This window comes from Oryzias melastigma, linkage group LG12 (assembly GCF_002922805.2).
Source record: "Oryzias melastigma strain HK-1 linkage group LG12, ASM292280v2, whole genome shotgun sequence".
In the NCBI taxonomy this organism is placed as follows: domain Eukaryota; kingdom Metazoa; phylum Chordata; class Actinopteri; order Beloniformes; family Adrianichthyidae; genus Oryzias; species Oryzias melastigma.
The window spans coordinates 8,509,064-8,526,961 of NC_050523.1; the positions used below are offsets into that span (position 1 = coordinate 8,509,064).

At 36.6% G+C, this 17,898-nt stretch overlaps 1 protein-coding gene across 1 annotated transcript in view; it reads right to left on the reverse strand.

Annotated features, from left to right (window-relative positions):
* Positions 1-7,731: 7,731 nt before the first annotated feature.
* loxhd1a (lipoxygenase homology domains 1a) overlaps positions 7,732-17,898 on the reverse strand; it is a 24,606-nt gene continuing 14,439 nt past the window's right edge. The window contains 11 exon segments of the mRNA XM_036214617.1: positions 7,732-8,500; positions 8,572-8,727; positions 9,664-9,796; positions 9,876-10,046; positions 11,179-11,364; positions 13,133-13,310; positions 14,331-14,448; positions 16,163-16,290; positions 16,417-16,602; positions 16,702-16,902; positions 16,904-17,101. Coding sequence (XP_036070510.1) covers positions 8,020-8,500; positions 8,572-8,727; positions 9,664-9,796; positions 9,876-10,046; positions 11,179-11,364; positions 13,133-13,310; positions 14,331-14,448; positions 16,163-16,290; positions 16,417-16,602; positions 16,702-16,902; positions 16,904-17,101 — 2,136 coding nt within the window. The 3' untranslated portion in view covers positions 7,732-8,019.

Sequence of the window (17,898 nt, forward strand, 5' to 3'; positions counted from 1 at the left end):
CCCCTCTGATTCATGCTTTACTGAGCCAAACCAGAACCGAGAGAGGCTGCAAAGGGCTCTCTTTATATAGAAGCACATTCATTTGGGAGAAAAAGACACATACACGCTACTGTACACAGGGTTTACTTGTAGCTTGCTGGTTGTTAGTAGGGTTTTGTCGCTGTTGTGGTGTTGTACTGTTGGTAGCCACGGGCTGTGTAGCATGTCCTCAAAGCCATGACACAATTTCCTAAGAGAGAAAAATGTGGCGCCACGCACAGCGTTGGCGCCTTTTCCTCTCTTTGCTGTCTCTTTCTAGTGATATATTAATAAATTATATATATTTCTCTTATTCAGCCAGCCAGAATGCCACAAACACTAAAGCTTTGATGCTATGTTTACCTAAAGATCATTTGTGGTTGTAGTAGAGTAGCAGCAACCAATAAGTGACACCTGGTGCGCATTTTTGGGGGCCAAGCACCGGCTAGCTGAGTGTTTTGATCCCATCATGCAGCTTTTGACATTTTTGCAATACAGTTGTACCTTTAACTTCGGTTGGATGTCACGTGAGATTGTGAGTAGGTCTCCTTCACTGCCGCGGAAAAGTGTGAGTGCATTGGATTTTTTTTATATATAAACAGGTAAAAGTGTTTTACCAAAATGCATTTTGTTGAAGTGTAGCTTATCTGCTCACAGGTTTTGTGTGTGTTTGTGTGTGTTCAGTGTATGACTGAAAGCCTAGCAAAAGTGGATGTTTGCCGAAGTTGACCACGACCCCTTAAAAGGTTGTTAGCATATAGCATGACCACTTGAGTGCTTTTACAACACTAAGCCAAAAAAAAGGGATTAAAAAAAATGGAAGCTGTACTGCAGGTGCATCTATATCTCTCAGCTGGGCTTGTGTGTGCTACAAATGCACGGTTCTATGTTGTTTAGAATGGTACAGAAAAGCCTGTGCATGGCTTATTGTTTGAGCTTTGATAATAATTGAAACACTAATTAAAAAAAAAAAAAAGTCAGTCAGCAGTTGCTCCCCTGACTCATCCTTGGTGGTAGCGACGGGATCCTGTTGATGTTTACCTTATTGCCTAAAGAGCAAGCACACGTGACGATAGTTAAAGCAACAAAAAAGTTCTGTTTTTGGTACTGCGTTCACATCCGTTCATGTTTAGGTAGAGATCCACGCGGCGTTTGAGCTGGGAGAAGAGCTTCTGCATATTGATCTAGTGTATTACTGTGACGGACCTCCCTCGTGGTTGCTATGCTGGTTGCTATGCTGTATTGCTAGAACATGTAGAACGTGATGCGACTGAGGCAGCCTCCTCCTTGTGGTGCACTTGGACAGCAGGGAAACATTGAGGCTGTTGGAGTGAGGCTTTGTGTTGAGGTTTTGTTTCCCTTTAATTGTGCGTCCAAGAAACTTTGTCAGTCCCAAACACTGTAATGGTATCACAAAAAGGCTCAGACACACCACAACAATCACAGTGTAGGGTGTCGCATCGGCAAACATAAAGAGAAAGACATTGTGTGAAGTTGTTACTTGTCTCTATGTGATCAGTTTAAAACAAGGTCACCATTTTGGGAAATAATCTTTGAAACTGGAAATTAGTTAAAAAAAATGATTAAAAAGACTTAGGGCTAAGCCTTATCTCATGCTCCAGTACAGATGATATGAGTTTTTGGGTTGTCCGGGCCCATGGAGGGTTGTAGACAGGAGGGCCTATACCATACAAAATCAACTTTTTGAGCTTTTAAAATGTATTATAATGTTAATTTCTCACTATAAGCAACCCCAAAGCATTTTTTTTTATCCATTCATGCATTTCTGTGTAATCCTCTAGAAACCGCTTGATTGAATCTTCAACTCAAGAACTCTTGGGAGCATTTTAACAACTTGATTGTCCTGGTTGCACAATTTTGTAAGCGTTTTAATAATGACCACAAATGTTCCTAAAATTAGCCCAATACAAACAGTTGACTTCACACTTTATTATCTACAGATATTGATAAATAATAACTCCAAACAAAGAAGTACCTAACACTGCAGTTACTATTAGTACCTAACACTGCAGTTACTATTTCTTGTTTACTCCAATATTAAAATCCGCCCCTTTTTACACAAAACGGCAAACTTAGTTACAGCAGGACATCAAAACCGTTTTGGATTTTATTGTTAAATTCTCTATTTATGACAGTTCATATTTTTGCATATATACATAAGAGAGATATAGTATTACCTTTCCATCAAACTCATTTTGACAGGTGACCTTTGACCTCCACATTCCAAAATGATGACGTAACAATTTGATATAAACTTTATATAAACTTTATATCAAATCGATATAAAGTTTATATCAAATTGTTATGTCATCACTTTGGAATGTGAAGGTCAAAGGTCACCTGTCAAAATGAGTTTGATGGAAAGGTAATACTATATCTCTCTTACATATATGGACGCTTGTCTTTTGAATTTCCCATTTTTGGGACAAAGTAAATTCCAGTCAGTGTTGCAACACTTTTTCAGACTTCTTAGTCAGAAATTTGGTGGTGACCTCAGAGTTTATGGGAAAGATTTTAGATTTTTTTGGCTTGCCATAGTATTTTAGATTATTGAGTGTATTGGCTTGCCATAGTTAGATGCCAATAGTGGTGTGTGGTGTTTTTGGGCCTTTAGAGTTCCCAATGAGCTCTCCCTGTCTCGTGCACTCCTGGCGCTGAGGCTGCCTCCTCCTGTAGTGGAGTCACCTGTGATGAAGTTTTCATAGTTTACACAGAGTGTGGTCAGTTGAGATGCCTTAAGTATTTAACAATCATAATTTATTACTAACTGTAGATATTGTGGGTATGTATTTAACTTTTTATTGTTTTTTTTCTGTTTTAAGGGTGACTGAATCATGATCTATTTATTTAGAAATAACACGAAAAAAACTCACTATAAAAAACGATTACCTCATTTTTGCATCATTTTCAACAGGAATGCTTTGCATGCAGTTTTTTTTAAATAAAAGAGGGTAAAAAAAGAATATTTTGCCCTACTGTTTGATCTCCACAAGCTGGCTGTGCGATGTTTACTGTCCAAGACTTGAGCTGCTGAGCTCGCTCACTGTCTCCCACGTGGTGCTGTGGATGTTTGTTACATTCCATTCAATGCAATCTCTCCAGCCCCCCATGCTGTGATGTAGTGGACAAACTGCAATGAAGTGAAGTGGTTTTTAATTTGTGATTTGATCTGAATGAATTTGCACTCTCTTGTTTAAATATGGGAACCCTCTCACTGGCAAAAAAAATTAAAAACAGTAATTAACACTGTAATTAACACAATTCCTTTGGTTTTAGAGGAAAAAAAATTGGCAGTCGTGGTTGTCAAAATACATAGTTTATGTAAAAATATGTTGATTATGTGAGCAGCTTCACATGCATACTGTGAATATCCCACAATTTAATGTCTTAATTCACATATTCAAATTGCCATTGCATTTATTTTTGATAAAACCTACAGATACATTTTGCAAATTGACTACTTTACTGTTATCATAACAGTCAAATATTATAGCAAATACAGAATTTTAAGGTTGATTTGACAAATACTAGTAAGTATTAGTGTAAGTATTACTAGAAAGTAAAATTAACAAAAAAATACGTAAATTTGTACAATTTTTCGTAAAGTTGTTTTGTGTTTTCTACCTTTTTATTTCAGCAACCATTGCTGCCAATATTTTTTGCAGAAACTGTTTTTTTTTCTCTTTTTCATTTTGTTTTTAAAAAATGCAATCACAGTAACACACTCCTGTACTCAATTTATTGTTTGGGCTTACATTTTAAATCTGCTCATTAGCTTTAGCAAACCTAATAACAAACAAAATGTAAAGAAAACAATTTAAAATACGTGTTAGCTGTTTAGCTCAATTAAAATATAAGAAACACTCCAATGCAAAGATTTCTTTACACAGATTTATTTTATATTATCTTTAACATCAGATTACCTTTGAACACACATGTTGGTATAATTTGCAGATATTCGAATTTAAGCAACTGCACAAAAAATGTTTTTTGCATAAGGTTAAAAAACTAACAACCCTTAAGAACATGTCTGCTTACTGAGTCAGTGTTTAGACTTCTTAACACTCAAAATCAGACAATTCCTGAGTCAAGGGGAGGACTTTTGGGTTTATGTTAAGACAAGAGTCGCCCTCCTTCTCCACTTTTTTTCTTTTAGAAGAAAAAAAACTCAAAACAAGATGAGAAATTAATCTGTAAGTCATTACTAAAAAAAGTTAACGAAAGATCTCACTTTGTGTCTTGAATTGAAAAATAAAGACATAAAAATGTGAACATCTTTCCATTCTAGAGCAGGGGTCTGCAACCTGAGGCTCTGGAGACACATTAATCCCTCCATTGTGGCTCTTTAGCTTTGAAAAAAACTATAAAGACTTAAATGAAAAATGGGTTTATAGTTTATTTAAATTTATATTAGTTAAGTTTTTCCATTTATGGTATTAACATGTCAGATAACGGACCAAAATGAGGTTTATAGTTGATGCTGAGGATGATAGTTGCTGTACAGAGGCAAATTTATCAAAGTATATATCTGCATTTACATATATATATATATATATAAATTAAAAAATATAAATGGATTTTACACCAGCTAAGACATGTTGATATTTGATAGTAGAAATAAAGGTCAGAATGACAAAAGTTTAAATTATTTGCATTTTTGATTCAACAAAATATTTGTATCTTATTTTATTTTGAAAGGATTTCGTGTATTTCTGCTGTCAAAAAAAAATTAAAATAGTTTTATGGTACACAGAAACATAAAATTGCCATAATGTGATTATTGTAAATATTTAGGCTACATTTTATAAATGAATGGCTTAATGGCCACAAAGATAAAAAATTAAATTAAATTGATGTTTTTCTTGGGACTTTTGTGCTAAAGTTTGCAGACCCCTAATCTAAAGCAATCAAAATCAGTCAGGTTGTCATTAAAAAACTATATAAAATAAGGTTGATGGCAACTTTAGTGTGTAGTGGATGCACAGAGATGAAGGAAGTAATGTTACATAAGGTTTTGATCCACACTCAGCATGAACTTCATTGTAGAAAAGCAGTATTGCCCTAAAAATGAGGAATTAAAAAATGTTTAGTTTTATTCATAAATTTAAAAAACAGACAGTGCTTTGATCAGATTACTTGGTCGCCCATATACCAATTTTACAAAATTTGTGCACAGATCAGCAAATAAATAAACTCACACTTAAAATAGGACATTTTGTAGCCAATAGATGACTTTAAATTGGACATGCATTGGACAAAAGCAAGAAGGCATCATCAGAGAATTCTGCCAACACTATAAATTATTAGCTTTAGTCAATGCCTGATAGACTGGAACTGCAAAATGGCTGCCAATTAAAACTTTTCATGTTTTAAAAGCCTTTTTACTAAAAAAAAAAAAAAAAAAAGAAGAAAAAAACAAAGCAATTTGAATGACAAGATCGCATTTTACACACATTTGAATTGATTTTTTGCACATTTTCATCCCAGAACCAAAATTTTGGTAATAAAAAAAACAGTAGCTTTCTTTATTGCATTGTTCTCCTATTATTTTCTTTAAATTTTGTGTTTCTCTTCAGTTTAAAATTAAGTGTAAGCATACCAAGTGCCTCGCTTTAGGTGTTAGGATATATTTCCATGTTGCTGAACCACTAACAACAATCAGTCCATGACGCCACATTGCCTTATGTGTAGCATAGCTGTTCAAAATTATGAGATCTGGAGGAGAAAACAACACCTGACAGGTCAAAGCCATTCTTAAAAAATGTTATTCAAAAGCTGCTGGTTTGTTGGTGAAGCGTCACTTACTGTGGAAATGGTTCTTAAAGCAAAGAGGCATGTTGCACAAAATACGTCAGGCATTTTTCTCATTTTTTTCCCTTTAATTTAATGTTCTTTTTACATATTTCTTGCCCGTCATTCTTTTGATTTTCTTCTATTTCCTCTAAAAGAAAGGCAAAGATTACAAAGCACAACTTTTTCTAAGAATGCATGATTTCTCAGGTTCCAGTGTAAAAGGTAAGAACAAACATTATATATATTAAAAATAAACATACCTTTCTTTGCTGCTTCAATCTGGAAAACAAAACTGAAGAGCCAAAAAAAAAAAGTAAAAAAGTGCCAGTGAAAGGGCTGCCGACATCCTTGTGTCCGAAAACCTGCTGTTCTGCTGTGACTGCGCAATGTTTTTCAACATAGGATATTTTATCTGAAAATAGAACTATTTATCATTAATATTAAAGCAATAGTGCATTAATAGTGATGAGTGTGATGGTGGAGAAATGGCTGAGTGTATAACTGGTAAATGTTAGATTTACATTCAGTGGAATTTTGTACTTTATTTATTATCACTACTAATATTGAGGATAATGATCTCAAACGTTGCATTGCTAAATCCAAACTTTTCGGTTTTGTCTTTTTTTATTTTGATTTCATGGCTTGTATTCTTTTATATGTGCTCTTTTTGTAATAAACTGGATTTAATGGACTTGTTTTTGTGTTTTGCTTTTTTTTTATTCTGTTCTAGAAAATATGTAAGCTGTTTTTGCATCTTGTCATATTACAAAATAAAATATTTTATGTGTCAGACCAAAGAGAAATAAAGCAATAAATCACCATAAAGCCCAATGAAAGCAACAGACTATGCAGGGAAAGAGTTTTAGAGCAGAACTAAAATATAAACAAAAAAACAAAAAAATTTTGATTGGGTTACAAAACACTATAAAATCAAGCAAAAAATTATATTTAAAACTGTAAACCTAATAAGATTTGACTAATAACAAGATTCTCATTCATCCAGGTAATGTTGTATGAATTTAAAGTTCCATTCCAGTCATCTTTTTATCTTTTTCTAAAGACTTCCCAGTGTTTTATTATTATAATTATTATTAAAATTATAACGTTTTTAGCCCAAATCAAGTATTGTGTCAGCTCAGACGAGGAAAACGAGGACATACATGGATTTATTTGTCTGCGAGTGGATGCATCAAAATGGAACAAGGAGATTGTTGCTCCCTCTGGGTATTTATATCACAAATGCGCTCTTTTTCAAATGTTTTTTTTTTTTTTGCCTGCTCCTGATTCACAGCAATTTGAATAAATAAACACTCAGAAATGCAATTTTGAGCTTATTTTATTTTAATATATGTCCTCCATCACCAAAAAAGAAAAAGCCACACTAAGCTATTTGGTTGAAAATACTGAGACTTTGTCATCTATTTAAACTGACTGACGTCCCCCAAAAGAGACAAACAGGTTTAGATGGATGGAACTTCTTGTGGCACTTTAAGCACTTTTCTTAATATTTAGTCAATGGTCAAAAGTTTGTAGCACGACTGTACCTGGACTCTACCGATGGTCGTACTTACGTTATTTGCTGCAAACGTGTGTTCTCATTTATAGAGTATGCACTGGATTCAACTACTTTAAGAAAAAAAGTAAAATAAAAGTTCAAACCTAAATCTAATCTAAGATTATGCAATACTTTGTACTGATCATAGAAAAACTCTATGAAATTGGTTAGTTTTAACCTGAAAATATCATGAGCATGAAGCACGAGCCTAAATTTAAATAATACTTTTTAAATTTCTATTAATATAATTTAAAGCTCTAAATAGCAACTTTTGTTTGATCTTAAAAAGCACACCCGTGTTATTTTGTTTAAAAGATGGCGATACATTCATGAATAATGCAGCTTCTTTAGACGATGTTCCCATCAAACGTGTTTATTAATCTGGTGTTGATATAAAACGAAATACATTCAAAAAATATTTTCCAGTTTCTATTAGTCTTGAAACATCTAGAAAACAAAACATGTATTCTTACAAAACCTGCACATTTAAAAGAGGATGGCACATTTTTCCCGACAGACAAAATACATACAAAATATGACTTTTAGTTTCCTTCATCACCTGAGACATGAAATTGGTCAGAAGCAGAGCCTCTTTGGTCAGAGCTTTACGACAGGAGGATGCTGGATATTCCTCAGTATTTTGGGTAGAGAACCCTAAAAATCTGTCCGTCAGCTTTATTTTTGTCTAGCCACTTCCCACAGATGAAGATGGTGGTGACACCGTTGGCCGTGTTGGTGACCTCCACCCGGTCAAGCAGCCAGCCGGGGCTAAGACCAGAATTGTCGTGCTCCATGCGGACCCGCCACAAATCCCCCATGTCTAGCATTTCCACGACGAACCGGTCCGTCTGCTCGCGCTCGAAGAGGTTTCGGAACTTCTGCCGCAGTTGTCGACGGCCAGAATCCCCGTTGGAGCCGTAGATAGTAATAAAAACGTTGGCATCTGTGCCCGCTCCTTTCTCGTCACCCGTGATGACGATGATCTCGTACTTGACAGGCACGAGGCTGCGAGCTTTGCTTGCAAAGCTCTCAATGGCTTTAGTGCACTCAAAAGTCAAGAATTCGTCCCTCTTTGGAGAGAGCAGAACCAGGGCATTGCAGCTGAAGACATACCTAAGGAAAGTCAAATTTAGATTTTTTTTACCTGAAAGTGAACAATAACGTCTGAATAGAAGGAGTCTTACTTGTTTCCAAGTTCTTTTTCAGTCACAACGATCTCCTCCACGTGCCAGTAAGCCTCCCCCTTTACTTTCTTCCCATCCTTGGGTGTGTGGCCCAGGCAGATGGCAGTGAGGTCACCCAGGTTCTTGGAGGAAAACTCAAACCTGTCAACATTTCCACTGAAAACAAAAAGAAAAAGATGACTTGTATCATGTGCATTTTAAGACACCGTATTTTCCGGACTATAAGTCGCACCAGAGTATAAGTCGCAGGAGCCAAAAAATGCATAATGAAGACGAAAAAGACATATACAAGTCACTCTGGAGTATAAGTAGCACTTTTAAGAGAAAAGTCCAACGTTCTTGAACAAATTCAACAAGCCCGACGTCACGTTACATTTGATCTAGATGCTCGCATTGCGTGTGGAGAAACTATCATTTAGCCTCATTGCTACTTGATGGAAGCTTTGACTGTATATCTCGTTAATATGGATACGGATGATGTTGAGAGGTTAAGTTATTTATTTTAAAGAGCTCCACACAAGCATCTATAATGTCTCCATTCTGGGTTCAGGACAGCATTTTTTTTTCTTTTTCTTACAGCGAGCGTTACCTTCTAGACCTGCATCTGAATAAGTGTTTTTAGCTGCTCTTCTGATGGCTTGTTGTTCCACATTATTCCAAGGAAAAAACAATAATAATAATTTCTTAATGCAAAAAAGAAAAACATCATATTGTTCGTAAGGATAATGATTGGATTCTCAGCCATGTTTGTTTTGAACGGAACTTCTTCTTTTGCAAATACTGATATACAACCTACAGTGCCCTCTAGTGGTTGTTAGGAGGAAACAACCACTAAAAGGCAACTGGTAGTTAGTGGAGAAAATAACTAATATATGAGCCTATTGATGTCTAAAAAAAAACCCAAAGAAGTCGCTCCTGAATATAAGTCGCACCCCTTGCCAATCAATGAAAAAAAATGTGACTCATAGTCCCGAAAAAAATAAATTTGCCTTCATGTTGTGATAGTGGAGCCCTATTTATTAAGCTAAAAAATAACCCTGAAAGGAACTGAGAAAAGTCAATATATCTAAGTTTTCAAATGCAAGTACTTACCTTAAGAACCTCTTCTTCTTTGAGGAGTTTTCCATTACCAGTTCCTTTGATCTGCCTTTCTTTCCCTCAAGTACAACCCAGGCGTTCTCTTTGGTTTCCGCTTCAGGTCCAGTCGTGACACAAATTTCATATTCTTTAATAAAAAATAAAAGCGGACAATTTTAGAGGAGGAAGATATCAACCACCAGAGGTATTTTTTTTGAAAGTCTTACTGGTCTTCTCGCTCAGATCTAAGTAGTCATTGTTCCCACAGGGGAGCTCCCTCATGATTTGTCCGTCCTCGTCGTTTTTGGACAGCCAGCGGTCACAAGGAAAACGAAATGTTTTGTCCATGATCTCATCCTTCACGTCAATGTGTTCCAAATGCCAGCCGGGAGCAAAACCTGGATCAGGACACAGAAAGAAAGAATTGTTGTAATGACTCATTTTAATACTTTTTCTTAGAGAAACTATCAAATCTTTAGTCCTTTTCTGATAGCATTTTAATCGACTGTTTGTCAGTTCTACTTTACTTTCTCTCATGAATAAAGGAAAATTGTAAACAACAAAGAAATAATATTTGGGTGGAATAAAACCTTCACAGCTCTTTTCCTCTCTTTGATAAATAAACTGCATCCACTGCTGCAAAAAGTATCTGTAGTTTCAGCTTAAGGAAACACTAATTTCTCCTTTGCAGCCAAAAAGTCAATACAAAAACAAATGATGAAAATGCAAGACCTCATCAGAATCATTCTTCAAACCCTCACAAATGTATCCAGACAAAAGTCTGTGCATACAACAGTACCGCCCACTTTCCTCCTTAACATAAATCTTGTTAATCCTGATTGTCTTTGGGGAAAAATATGATAGCCAGTGTTTGGGGTAATGGATTACAAAGTTACAAATTACTGTAATTAGATTACTTTTGTTAGTAATGGAGGAATGTCACAAAAAACGGTTCAAATTTTGGTAATAAATAACAATTACTGAAATACAGAAACCTTTGTTACTTCATTACGTAGACGTTGCAAATCAACCTTAGCTCCACGCTAATCTATGAATCTATAACCAACAAGGGCCCAAAAATGGTTCAGTCCTCCTTAATGGTCCACTTTATAACACTCAAAATACCAGACTGGACCGTACTGCTCAGTGGAAATGAAGCTTTATTGTACTACTTAATGCTAATTAGCCAAATTTGGAAGCAACCTGTAGAATTAGCCATTCCCTTTACTGACATTTTTTTTAAGATAAATATGGCTTGTGAGGTAACTCACTTACTTTACATTTATCTAAAAATCAACTAAAGTTAATTAACCTTTTAACACTGGATATGTTGCCAGAGACAGCTAAATAATAGGCTTTTTGACAGACTGTAGACGCAATCAAGGTGACAATTGCGTAAACACTTTACTGGTGTAAAGTGTTGCATATCAGCACAAAGCTTCAGAATTACATTAATTGCATATAAAGTTGAAGAACGTAAGCACTGGAGCTAAAGCTCTGTTGTTTCAGGGTCGTGTCTGAGTTGCTGACCTGAGTTGTCGTGCCAGACTCGCACTTTGGAGAGGTCTCCCAGGCTGAGGATGTCGGTGAAGCGAAATGTATCCACCTGCTTGCGCTCAAACTTGTTGGACTTGTTGCACTCTTTCAGGGCCAGAGTCCCGGTGTCTCCGTTCTCTCCAAAAATGATGATCCACACGTTGGCATCAGTGCCGGCTCCTGAGGAGACAGATTCATGTCAGTCTGTAAAACCACAGCTCAGTGGATTCATTAAAAATTCTCACAGACAGTTATGGAAATTTTGCATTTGCTGGCATAACACCTAAAAATACATTGCACTTTATTCTTTTTTAGTTTTCCTTGTAATTACAGGAAAGTTATATAAAAAAATGTGTCAGCAAGGCAGCTGGGAGTGCTTCCCTGTATGACTCAGACATCACATCTTTGAAGCTCCTGTGCTTTGTCATTTCACAGCAGTCTGAGAGATCTTAGGTGGAAATGTCTGCAGTGTCCTAATTTTAGCCACATTTAGCACCTTAAAATGGCTTTGACTTTCATAAACCTGGATGTAAACCTTTGCATAGTTGACGCCTTTGGCCTTACATCCTGAGCAGCACTGCTTCAGCACTGACATTTGCATGAGTCAGTGTGTTTGCATGTCCATAAGCCTGGCTCATTATTCCCCCTGAGTTCCTAGTGTTGGTGCAGAGATGCTGCTTAAGCTTCTAGTAGTACCAGGGGCACAGAGCAGTCTTTTGAAGTCGGCTCATACTTCCCTCCATCCTGTCGTATTGATCAGCAGAGCCAGAAATAGAGGACTGTGCAGAAAAGTGAGGCCCTTCTGAAGAAGACGCCTTCATTATCAAATAGGAGATGCATTTGAATTATTCCACCTTTTCTCCTTTTTAAAAGCACAAACGTCTGCAGGAGGAATGAGCAGATGGGCTACAACCATTTCTGAGCATTTTTAAAAAAAATAATCGATTTTGATAAATTAACTTATTAACTATGTCAGTTTCCATTTAAAGAGTGAAACGTTTGAAAATCAAAGGTATGGGATGAAATCAGGATCAGCTTAAAGTGAAATCAAAAACAGATTGAAAACTTGAAAAATAGACATTATAACTAAAAAAAAAGGAAAATTGGAAAACAATATATTGTAAATTTGAAAAAAAAAAGAAAATTTGAAAAAAAAATACTGAAAACTTGAAATAAATCTTGAAAATTTGAAAAAAAATACTGAAAAATTTAATTAAAAAAACTATAAATGTAAAAATTACCAATTGAAAAATAATTTATCCAGTAGTAACAGCAGCTGTTTTAAATTTTCTACTTCAATTCTAATTTTTAAATTTTTGCTGCCAAGCTGAGCCTAATTTTACAATATCTTGTTTTCAAATTTTCAATTTTTTTTTTCAAGTTTTTTTCTGTTTTTTTGTTATCTTCAAGCTGATTTAAACCCATACAAAAGGTTCCTTTATGTAAAATAACTGGAGAGTGTTTTTTTTTTTAAGTGGACACTTGACAGATGAAACATATTTTTTTAGGAATCAATTCTTGAAGTTCTATTTTTCAATCTAGTGATAGAAAGTTTGAGCTTTCTTAATTTGAGTAATCATGACTTGGGTGAGATAATTGGGTACAGCTGGGTTAGATCACATCTCAAAAATCCATCTGAGAGTCGCTATGAAGCTACGTCCACACCAGGCACGAACATTCTTGAACATGCACCCCAATTATTAATTTCTCTTACATGATCATAACAGGTGTATTAATTCCTAGTGGTGACATCACACACACTTACAGTCATGCAGATGACACTCGATTTAACATTTTTCTCTGAGTCATTAGATTCTACAAACCAATGTTAAGAGCAGTAAACATGAAAAGTAGCTAACTTATATCGATGCTAACAGAATTTAGACAAATCCCCACAGATTTCTACATCTTTGAAAAATGCAATCAGTGTGGACTTTGAGCGCTCTACCTGCGATGTCGCTGGTCTTGACTTGGACAATGTAGGTGGTGATTTCCACCATCACTTCTTCATCCACCACAGCAGCCATCTCACAAATCATGAGCCTTTTGGGTCCTCGTGTCTTGGAAAGCCAGTCCTCGTAGGTGAACACAGACACCTCCTCTGTGCTCAGCTCTCGCATGATCACCTGAACGGATAAAGGTGTCTTTTTAAAAACACTCCAATGGGTTTGGGTCACATTGAAAACAGATGATCACAGACATGATAAAGGTAGAAGGAACCATATGGTGATGAAGTCAAACAAGAAAATGATTACATTAATTCATCAATTTTTGACCATATTACAAAGCTAACTGTAGCGGATGGTCCACTGTTATAACCAAATTCCTAAATGCATAATTTATTTAATTCAGATTATGGAAACTAATCTGAGCATCTTTTTTTTTCTAACACCTCCCAGATATAAACCCTCATCACTTGCATCAGCTCACTTTTCTTCAAATGTTTCTGGGCTGATTACTATGCTGGAAAGCTGCCCAGCTCTCTATTGAGTCTATTTCCAAACACACAGACCCAGCAACCCATAAAAGCAGCACATCTGCTTGAAATGCTGAACACACAGCTCTGTGCGGGGTCGAGTCAAGGAGATGTTCACAGTTGCTGAGTCCCAGGCACAGACAGACAAGGTTTGATATTGGTTCTGACTGCTGTGCTGCGCTGCAGACATGCTGGCTTTACCAGGGCAGACATTTGCATAGGAAAAGCATTGGATTTCATCAAAGCTCTCTGCCTGGAACTTCAGAACGAATTTAGAGGCGGGGAGTGATGGAGTCTGCAACAGCATCATTTCAGAAGGCAATCAAGCTCTGTCAATTGTAGTGACGGAGCAGTGATTTGTGTATCAGAAATATAGTTGTGAATCTGATAAATGAAGTCTTTTCATGCTGCTAGAGGAGGGAGGTTTGCAGATACAGAAAAAGTGTGTTCACCTGCCTTTCTGGATGTGTGAAGTTTTCGTTCACACATTCATATACAGACACAGATGTGTGTGTGTGTGTGTGTTTGTAATGAGTTGGAAAACTCATTTTGTGAATCTCATTTTGTTTTCCGTAAATCAGATTTGTGCTGATTTTTTTGTTCCTCACAGGCAATTAGCCACTAAAGAGAATACAGCATGATGTTTGATGGCTTGTGCTTGTGCGCTGACCTTGTCAAGAAACCAGTCAGGTCGACTGCCGGAGCCGTCAATTCGCATCCTCATTTTCCTCAGCGGGGCGATGTCATCGATCTCCATGTTGAAAGTGTCCTCCTGACCACGCTCAAATCTGTCGTCCACCAAAACATTTGTCATGAATTTTAATTTAAAGACCCACTCCAATAAAAATTGTGTTAAGGGTGTTTTAAACATGTTCTTGTGGCTTTTTTTTAATAAGAATGAAGGACATTATTAGGAACATTAAACTCAATATAGCATTTTTGAGTATTTTTTTATTCAAATCATTGGAAATCACAAGAAAACCAAAAAAAGTGCTGTTGTAAAAGATACTATTTTTGAATACAAAATATTAGCAAATCGCGCTGAAAACAGCTCTGACCTACTTCCTGTGACTAGCCTGACCTTGGTACTTGCAAGTCGGGACCAGTGGCTCGTGAGTTGCAATCACGACTTTTTACCTGTGAGTTGTGATCTGTGGCTCGTGAGTTGCAACCTGTGACTTGTGACTTGCAATCACAACTTATTACTTGTGAGTTGTGACCTATGTTTTGTGAGTTGCGACCTGTGGCTCGTGAGTTGCAATCACAACTTATTACTCGTGCGGTGCGACCTATGGCTCCCGAGTCGCAACATTCATCTCGTGAGTTGCGACCTATGGCTCGTGAGTTGTGGCCTATGGCTCTTGAGTTCCAATCAAGTCAATCAATCAATCAAACTTCCAATACTTTGCGCAACTCGAAACGTTTTACATTTAAAAACAAAAACATAAACAGTACCCCCCCCATTAACACATACTACCCATAATTCCACACACACTGAATACTTATAAAATTAACTTCAAATGAAAATTGTCAAATAAACTTAAATCACGACTTATTACTCATAAGTTGCGACCCATGGTTCTTGAGTTGCGATATTTGGCATGTGATTTTTGACCCGTGAGTTACAACCCATGCCTGGCGAGTCACGACCTGTGACAATGTAAAGTTGCAAGTGAGATTAGTCACAGGAAGTTGGTCAGAGCTGTTTGCAGCAGCACTTGCCGTCTCTCAAAAATATGCACAAATGTATCCATGCTAGATTCGTATCTATCTACTTGCAGACAAATAAATCTATGTATGTTTTCCTTTTCATCGCCTGAGCTGGATTCTGACTCAATGCTGTATTGCTGGATAAATCCTTTATTTCTCTGCATTCATGTTGAACCTGTAATGTTAGGTTCCGAGTGTGAGGAGCTGTAAGATAGCGGAAGAGTTTATAAATGGAGAATCCTCATTTATGGGTGACTGGAAGAGGAAAAAAGGGGTTGCTTAGAGGGGAATTTCTTATTAACTAAAGCTACTCTGCAGAAACTATGTCCTAGAAAGTGGCACAGGTTTTTATTTTTCATTTATTTAGGCTAAAAACCCCTGGAAACGCTTTGAAAATAACTGATCAGAGTAGATCTTAAATGTGTGCAGACCTCCTATGACTCATTGAAATAAAACAATTTTTAATTATTTATCTTATAGGACCCCTTAATTTATTTTTGCACAAGTTTTTGCTTGAAGAACTCGCAATAAAAATGAAAAAATATATATATATATATAATTGAAAAGACTTCAGAGAATTTGTCTTTGCTTATCTGGAACTGTAGTACGTCCATGCGTTTATCTTTTCTACATACATTTTCAATATCTCCCTACATGTTCATAGTTATGAACACTAGAAAATAAAACAACACACCTTGATTTTATTTGCAGAGAAGTAATCATCACGTGTGCATGCCGTGTTATTTTGCACACACGGATGAACTTGACTGGAGCTTTATTTTTGTGCAGTACCTGTCCTCGTTCTTCTGCAGCTGCATCTCTTCTGTGCTGCCGTTGGCCCCAAACACAGACATGTAGATTCGGGTGTCTGTTCCTGCACCCTGAATGTCTCCTGTTTCCACCGTCACCTCGTATATAACCTGACAAAAAAGGTTCAAATCACTGAATACTAACAATAATAGAAACACAACATTAACTTATTTAAATAATGCTGTTAAAAAGTTTAAAGGGAGTAAAAAAATATATTTTGTGTTCCAGTTTGATACCTTCTGGGAGATAGAAATGGCTTCTGCATCCAGTATATTAAATACTCTCGCAGTCAACCCATCCCCTCTGTCTTTGGCCAGCCAGCACTTGCAAAGAAAAGTATATTTGACCCCTTTGGTTGGCACGGCGACGGACAGCTCCTCGACGAGCCAGCAGCTCTCCGGGGTGGCCCCGTCATGCCCCAGCTGCAGCACGGAGACACAATCATTTCCAGCAGCAAAGTGAGACTTTTCTGCTCATAAGTGTGTGACGGGATGGAAGTGAAGCTTTGTTTGGACTCTCACCTCCACTTTCTTGATCTCCCCCACATCTGAGCCGTGAGTAACGAAGTTTTTGAGAGAGCCGGCCTCAAAGCCCTTCGTCTCGTCCGGCAGGTCCAGCCACAGCCGCTCCGTCTGGGTGTGGCTGACCCCGACGATGATCACGTAGGCTCTGCTGGTAGTGCTGGCGTCACGCTCCGTTCCAGTGCAGATGGTGATGTGGTACGGGATAACTTGACAGATAGATACATTTATTAAGGTCTGTTGTTTCTTCAATAGCAATCTCCTGAAATGTCTTACTTGGAAGCTCAACTTCTTCCTCTTTCTTCTTCTTGCTCTTCTTATTCATGTTACTGTCCAGGCTTTTCACTGACAGAGCTGGCATTTTCTTACTGTTCAAGCTCTCTCTGACTCCTTCGTAACCCTGAAACACAGAGGAACTGTTAGAGAAGCAAACACTAAAACCACTGCAGAACTCAAAGGTCAGCACACTCAAATAAGGCTTGATGCTTGTTATTTTTAGCAAGAAGAGGATTCTTTTGAAAGATTTACTGCTGGAACCAACTTGTGTCTGTACTCAATATTATGGAAAATTATGTTATCACACTTCGGAAACCTGGACAGAAAACTTGTTCCTGTTTCTTTTAGTGGTTTTGATCGAGAACTACCAGAAGATTTATTTTTTCCACGACATGACTTGAAAGTAAAGAACAAACTGTTCCGTTCAGTCTCAAGCAAACAGGTCTAATAAAGATTTTCAATAAAAAGATCCAAACTGAAGAAATTCATGACACATTTGTTCTTTTCAAGCTCTGGCCTCATTTCATTAATGCATTGCATCTTGGGTACAGGAAGTGAAGGTAGTTAAACCCTTCTATTGATTAGTAATTCTCAACAAGTTCATACAAAAAGGGATTTGGTGCCCATATTAGAGAATTTGACAACAGAGACGTCTAACTATTAACTCAAAAACTTGGTATGTTTATATGAGACATCAAAATTCTAATTCTAAGGCACATTTCTATTTAAAATCTGATCTTATTACTAACAACTTTTTAAAATTGTCATTGAAAACTGTTTCAAATGGATATTTATATATATATATATATATATATATTTTTTTTTTAATGTACTTTTTATTCATTTTGTGATCTGTTTAAGCCTTTTTAAAATGCACATGCGATATAACCAAAAGAGATTCATGAAACAAAAAAGTTAGAC